Genomic DNA, 7,865 nt, shown 5'->3' on the forward strand with positions numbered 1-7,865 from the left:
CATACTATCTTGATTACTGTAGCCTCAAAGTAGTGCAAGTCCTTTAACTTTGTACATTTTTTCCAAATTGTTTTAGCATTCTTGGTCCTCTGCATATCTTTGTAAATTTTAGAATGAGAATGTTTTATTATCTTGGCTAGAGGATTTGGTACCTTAATCTTAAGTGGGTCATTGTGAATTCAGAAATTGGACAGATGAGAGATATACTTTAAGGAAAAGCCCACTGAATATAATGTCAAAGTAGATGTGGCTCTAAAATGCTGACCCTGATTAGCTGGAATAATGGTAAGGTCCTTGAAGAAGACAGAAAGGTTGAGATTGAGAGCTTTATCTGGATATAAGAAAGGTTGATGTTTAGCTTGCTTTCAAAAATGTAAAATTTATTATGATTGCAAAGCACACAAATAGAAAAGTGAAAAGGAGGGTAAGTTGGAGATGTGGGAAGAAGATTGGTGATGGAAATAGAGATTTGAGAGCAATCAACAGAAATAATAACAGAAAAAATGGAGAGGGAGAATATGGAGAGAAAAATAAGGGCCAAGGATTGACCAGAGAACAGCATATGTAATTATAGCATAGGTAGAATAAACAAATTCATTGGAGGTAACTAAATGAGTGCTGGGAAGAGAGAAAAACAGTGTGGTGTCATGGAAACCAAGGTTGGAGAATGTCTCCATGAGACAGGGGTTAGAAGTGTCAAAGCAGAGAAGGAAGAGGAAAAAAAAAAGAAAAAGCAAAGTCTGATGGCTTTAGCAATGGAGCCTTCTTTAGTGACATTTGAACAAACGATTTCATGGGCATGAACATGTCTAAGCCAACTCGCAGGGAATTACGGGGTGTGGGAGAGAAATTCTATTTCAGTAATTCTGAAAATGAAGAGAGAACAATGAGATTGTCACTGTAGAGAACCACAGGATCAGATGTATCTTCTTTATACAAGTTATATATACTCGCTTTTTGACAAAATGGGGCTAGTGTCTCTGCTTCCCACAATTATATCAAATTGTCTGTCCACCAGATTTTATAAAATAGATAAGCCAGCTGGGCTCCAAACAGCTAGATGATACTTTCCTTCTCCTCTCTCAACTCAGGAGCTTACATCCCCTCATCCAAACCTCAAGTTGTCCTAATCCTTTACTATTACAGTGGAAACTAAACATGTTTTCTCAATCATAATTCTGTCTTCCTGACTTCACTCAAAAGGACTACTGGAATTAGCAAAAAATATTTTTTGGTGGGACTTGAATGATCATTTTCAGCGGAGTGAAAATGTTTTGTAGTTATTCTGCTTTGAGGGTACAATGACTTGTTTGGACAGTGTTACCTCTCTGAAATCAAGTTTCTACACTCAGAATTCAACTGAAACACTGCCTAAAAGGCCCTTTGTGACCACTCTTCAAAGTTTTCTTTCCTTGAATACTTATTGCTATACCATTTTTTCCGAAGACACTCATTTTTATGGTTTTCTCAACATCCACTTCACCAGCATTCCTCCTTGTTAGAAGGGTCTGAGTGGTGGATATCAATATTGGTTGAGACACAGAGCATGACTTTCTCCTTGGTGCCCCCTTTCCCTTCCTAACATCACTATGATGTCTGTGAGGTGTACACATGCTCAGAAGTCTTCGTGTACAGGAAATAATTTGCTCTGCAGTGATGTTATTCATTATGTTTGCACCCCAAAGAAGCACAAGTAGGTTTGTCTCTTCATGTGCAAGGATCTTGTCCATGAGCATGCTGGTCAGAAAGAAAGGCATTGGGTTCACTCTCTCACTTCAACTATCACTGTCCCTTGCTTTAAAGTCTGATTGCTGATGGAATTTCCTCTTGATGACTTTCTTTATTGCTTTCAGACACTGATAAAACAGAATGCAGAAAAAGAACTTCACGAAAGTGAAAGAATTCATCTTGGGATTCTCTAGCTTTGGAAAGCATCAGATAACCCCCTTTGTGGTTTTTCTAACCATCTACATTTTAACTCTGGCTGGTAACATCATCATTGTGACCATCATCCACATTGACCATCATCTCTGCACACCCATGTATTTCTTCCTGAGCATGCTGGCTAGTTCAGAGACAGTGTACACACTGGTTATTGTCCCACGGATGCTTTCTAGTCTCATTTTTCACAATCAGCCCATCTCTTTGGCAGACTGTGCAACCCAGATGTTCTTTGTTGTCATCTTGGCCACCAACAATTGCTTCCTGCTGACAGCAATGGGCTATGACCGCTACATGGCCATCTGCAAGCCCCTGAGGTACACGGTCATCATGAGCAAAGGAATGTGTGCGCAGTTGGTGTGTGGGTCCTTTGGCACTGGTCTGGTTATGGCAGTTCTCCATGTGACAGCCATGTTCAATTTGCCATTCTGTGGCACAGTGGTGGACCACTTCTTCTGTGACATTTACCCAGTCATGAAACTTTCTTGCACTGATACCACTATCAATGAGATAATCAATTATGGTGTAAGTTCATTTGTGATTTTTGTGCCCATAGGCCTGATATTCATCTTCTATGTCCTCATCATCTCCTCCATCCTTACAATTGCCTCAGCTGAGGACTGGAAGAAGACCTTTGCCACCTGTGCCTCCCACCTCACTGTGGTCATTGTCCACTATGGCTGTGCCTCCATTACCTACCTCAAGCCCAAGTCAGAAAGTTCAATAGAAAAAGACCTTCTTCTCTCTGTGACCTATACCATCATCACTCCCCTTTTGAACCCTGTTGTTTATAGTCTGAGGAACAAGGAAGTCAAAGATGGCCTGCACCGAGTTGTGAGCAGAAACATTTCTTAACAGATTGAATCATTTTGTCAGGAGACCTTTAGCCCAGAGTAATATGTGTCTATTCACAAACATGCCACAATACACACGTTCATCAAATGCAGTGTTTGTTGAGCATAATATCAGAGAGTGGAAACGCTTTTCTTTTTTTATGTTCTAAGGATGGCAGAAAGTAGGGCTTCTGCTCTGGTGAATTTTGTAACCAAATACAAGAATCATTCCAAGTCGGACTAAGACTACTTGTTTCTGTGGTTGAGGATTTGGGTTTTGAAACTTTTAGGGACCCCATTTTATCTGAACTCTCTAATAGTCAAATCCTTGACTTAGTCTGGGAAGGGGATGTGGAGAAGAGGCAGTGGGAACTTAGGTGGCAGGGGTATGGGAAAATGAGCAGCAGCTTTCATTTCTCTCTTCTTATACAAAAGAGAAAGCTTTCATTCTCAGGAGTTAAATCATGTTCCCTGCAACAGTCATTTTAGAAAGGGTTTCCTTAATTCTTGCTGATTGAGAAATGAACAGCTTTGCAAAAAAGGGTCCTTCTTTTATTATCTAGCCAAATTAACTCCTTAAATAGTATTCATTTCTATGTGTATTCCTTCCTTCTGTGCAATCAAGGCAAATATCTCTGCTGTTCCTTAGAGGCTAAGCAGGGAGAAGATATATTAGTGGCTTTTCTCTGTAACTGCATTTTTATCCAGATGCACTCTTTTGTAAAGACTCTTCTCAACCTATGGAAACTTTTTAGATTTTTGATTTATATGTAGTAGCTGCAATAGCACTGAAGTTGTGTTAGATTTTGGTTGTACTAATTCCAGGGTCCGAGGTAAATGCCATTAACTTCCATTCTTTCAGTAAACAGTGCAAACATCATACTTCTCCACATACTTATTCACATCAAAATAAATATAACCATGTTATGTTGCTTGATATCCTCAATGGGGAAAGTTGTGGGAATATTTTGTTTTATTGATCTTCCCACCAGAGTTTTTCTCTAATTTGAGACAGAGCTGGAAGACACTTTCTAACATTTGTTTTCACACACTCATGGCACCCATTGTTATTCCACCTCGAGGTCAGTTCCTATCCTTTACTTCCCAATTTTCTTTCTTTTTTTTAAATTTCTAATATTAAGGGGGTACAAATGTTTTAGGTAACATGAATCATTTTTGTAATGCTTGAGTCTGGCTATAGATGTGTCCGTCACCCAAATAGTGTTCATAGTACCCATTAGGTTAGTTTATTCCCCTCCACTTCTCTCCCCTCCCCTCTGGTTGCTTTCCACTGAGTTTTACTTCCCTCTGTGCCCTTGTGTGCTCATCAGTTAGTTCCAATTTAATAGTAAGTATATGTGGTGTTTTTCTATTTTGAACCACAGAAATAGGGCTGAGCATCTTCTAGGTGACCTGTAATTTTCTCTCTGTTCTGCAGAGCCCTGCGTAAGATCACAAGCTGGAGGTGAGGGTCCTCTGCCGTGTTCTCTTGGGGCCAGCTGTTACAGTTGGGTGACATAACAGGTGGTGGTGTCTCGCCAGTGACCAGCACCTCATATCCTTCTAAAGAGTGTCTCAACATGAGGTCCACGGTTCCCTAAGGGTGCCTGGGTAGGTGTCAGTGGTTTTTTAAAACTTTTTTGAAATTATTCACTAAATCGTGACTATAAGCACAAGTGTGCCTTTTTCATCATATTCTTAAAGAATTTGCTCTGATATAAGTATTTCTTCCCTCAAGTCCAAGCAGAAATATGAAAACAGATCCAACTTCCCTCTTTTATAGACTATTACTTTTACAATTTCTTTAGACTCTCTTAGAGAAATACCGTTTGACTTTGTTTTTGCCTATATGGGCACTATTATTTTTTCACTAAATGGGAGAATGTTCTCAGCTTGGAGGTTGAGGGATAATGGGTGGTAGATGGATGTCAGAGGGCAAATATGGTCTTTTTCATTGAGACTTTCCCTGCCTTTTCCCATGGCATCCCCTTATTCCCTAAGAGTTTCAATACCATTCCCATCCCTCCCTCTGACACCTTATGGGTGAGTGGATACTTTTCTAGTGTTGTTTTAAATACTTTGCATGGCTTTCGACCCACTGGTGAAAGCAGCTTCTACAGGAAAACTGCAATAATATAAAAGTGAGTAGGTCTATGTGGTCAGCATGATGAATCAGGAGCAGTGTGTCATTTTCTTGCTGCTTCCCATAATCTATTCTTAATACTTATATTGCCAGCTGATGTGGGGATATTTTCCCTATTACCATTGTTTTTATCATCATCACCACCATGATTATTCTCTGATATCTCTCTCTACCCATGATCCTTTATCTTTCGTCTCTTACATCAAAAATACCTCCATTCTTTTAGCACTTTTTTTATTTAGCTCTTTCTTTCATCAGAGAAATGCCTATAATATAATTTATTTCTTCAATCTGTATATATTCCTCAAGCACTATGTGAAGCAATTAACTATCTCTGAGCTTACCATAATGAGTCATGCAGGGACTCTGTTTCACATTATTCATAGTCCAGTTGGGAAGGCAGACAAAATAACAAGAATTGCAAAAACTTGCTACAGGCACGTGTACAGGATTATTGTTTGGGGTCAAGGGTGTTATTCAAACAAAGGATCTGGTCAAATCTATTTAGAAGGTCAGAAAAGCATTCAAAGAGAGATGATATTTAATTAACTTTTTGTGGCATTGGGTCAATTGATGTCTGGGAGGCCGATAAGGGAAAAAGGAAGAGCCTGAGAAGAGACACAAACGCTGGAAATGCCAGACGTATTAGGTGAGCAGGTGTTTTATTCACCTCTGTATGCCCACTACCTTGTTGAATATTAGCCTACTAACAAGTAGGTGCTTAGTATACCTTTGGGTGAATGGCTGTGTGAACACTTATTAAGTATAAAGTCTTATCCAAAGATTTCCAGGTGTATTTTTTGATAGATACATATTATCATGTTCCCTCTGTCTACCTTACAGACTTTCCTCACCTGAGGTCAACTAACAGAGAAAATAACAGAGTAGGGGTGACAATCCTAAGAGCATATTTGAAATTACTTTCTCCCATTGCAGGATTGCCTACAAGCAGTTCTTACTTGCTCCATAAACTCAGTTGACTATCATATAATTACATTAATTAGTCATTTAAAACTAGACTATAAAAAGCCTTTCTTTTAAAGGAAACTGGATTAACACGAGGTTAATATGTTTTAGCCATAACCAGGACAATAACTTCAACAAGCTTAAAAATGATTTCTTGATAGCTTGACATATAAAATCAAGAGTTAAGATATTTCAAAATTTGCCTTTTAGAAAAAATTACGAAAAGACTATTATGGATCTTAAAACTTCCGAAATATGATTTGTACAGTCTTAATTTTGTAGCTTTCTGATATCCTTTTGCATTCCTTTTCAATTCATGATGAATAACAGGAGAAAATTGCTGCAGTCCTCTCAACAATAAGTAGAATAGAACATTTTATTAATGGACACAAATGCTTCTGGGAGAAGAGAGGGAAGGAAAGTGGGCAGGAGAGATAAGATTAAGCCAAAGACAAACAGGTAGTTTATGGTTAAGCCCACAGAGCTTAACTTTTAAAAAGACATATTGAAAATGTGCAAGAATCAAAGTTAGTTTTATTGCTGCTGCTGAGGTGTGTACACCAGGTATAAGCGTGTGTGTGTGTGTGTGTGTGTGTGTGTATGGACATATATATGTACACATACATGCACATGGGTGTTTTTGTGGGGAGAGAGCTAACATATAAAAGTTTTAGATGTTATGAGCATCTCATCTATCTATGAGATAAAAGTGCTTTATTTGCATTATTTCATTTAATATCCATCCCTAATATTTATATAGCTCTTTACAGTTCACGATGGTCTTTCATGTCCATGACCTCATTTGATTCTCAGCATTCCTGTAAGGTATTAGTCTCCCATTTTTCAGATAAATCCACTGTGAGTGGATAGTTTAAATTACTTTCCCCAGGTCACATACATCAATGGAGATAGAAGTAGGACTAAAACAGAAGTGAGCCTCAATTACAAATCTGTTTATTCTAAATTCCATGCTTTTTATTACTTCATCCATATGTCCAAATGTGTGTGTGCATGTGCGTGCATACACACACACACAGACACACAATTTATTAATTCTCATCAGGGAATAAAGTATCATGAATAAGTAAACTTTAGTTTCAGATGCTAAAGCATCATTTTCAACCAGTATTGATAGACTCTGAAATGTCCTAGTTCCTTTCCTGCCTTTGTAAACAAAGTATATTGATGATCAGGAATATATTTCTTGACATGTTTACATGGGCACTTAACTATATCTTGTGTTGTAGTTCACTGATATTTTCAGTTGGAACTGAACTTATATTAGAGTCTATGCTTCTGAATTAAAAAAACCTACATATTTCAGTATTTTATAAAATTCGTATTAGCATTGCATGATTTCTGACTTTTTAAATTTTTTAGTTTGTTACTTCAACAAATCTGATATGCATGCCCACTGTGAGTGTCAGGCACTGGGTTAAGCACCAGGGACGAAGCAATAAATAAGACCCGAATCTTGCTTTGAGTAGCTAATGATCTCTTGCAACTCTTTTCAATGCAGTGTGATTAGTGCTATACATACTGTACAATGAAACCCCAGAGAAAAAAATATGGCCTGACTTGGTGAATTTCATCCTTGCATGTATTGGTAGGAGAAGGCCAAGGTGAATGAGTTTGGCCAGTCCAAGCACTGTATTCTAGTGAGACTACCTGACATTGAGCCTAATCAGACACAGTAAGTGCACCAGGGTTAATGAATCCAGAATCACTATAATTTATAATCCACAATATCCAGTATATAATTACAAAATGTTCAACATTGGAACAAACAGAAAATTATGATCCATCGTCAAGAGAAAATCAGTTTATATAAATCAATCCTAAGATGATTTAATTTAGTAGTCAGGGACTTTAAAACAGCTAGTGTATATAGGTTTAAAAACTTAAAGAAAAATATGTTTATGGTGAGTAAACAGATGTAGAATCTCAGTCAAGAAATCTAGAACTAAAAATTAAAATATTTG

The 7,865-nt window shown here is 37.8% G+C and overlaps 1 protein-coding gene across 1 annotated transcript; it reads left to right on the forward strand.

The window, feature by feature from the left end:
* The first annotated feature begins 1,832 nt into the window (after positions 1-1,832).
* LOC105824459 (olfactory receptor 10J5) lies at positions 1,833-2,866 on the forward strand. Its single transcript, XM_012661895.1, has one exon. It carries the CDS (start codon positions 1,870-1,872, stop codon positions 2,794-2,796), a length of 927 nt encoding a protein of 308 aa, XP_012517349.1. The 5' UTR covers positions 1,833-1,869; the 3' UTR covers positions 2,797-2,866.
* The last annotated feature ends 4,999 nt before the right edge of the window (positions 2,867-7,865 follow it).

This window comes from Propithecus coquereli, unplaced genomic scaffold, assembly GCF_000956105.1.
Source record: "Propithecus coquereli isolate 6110/MARCELLA unplaced genomic scaffold, Pcoq_1.0 Scaffold74, whole genome shotgun sequence".
Taxonomy (NCBI): Eukaryota; Metazoa; Chordata; class Mammalia; order Primates; family Indriidae; genus Propithecus; species Propithecus coquereli.

Coding starts and splice junctions, on each gene's coding strand:
- LOC105824459 (XM_012661895.1), top strand. CDS start 1,870: ATGCAGAAAAAGAACTTCACGAAAGTGAAAGAATTCATCTTGGGATTC.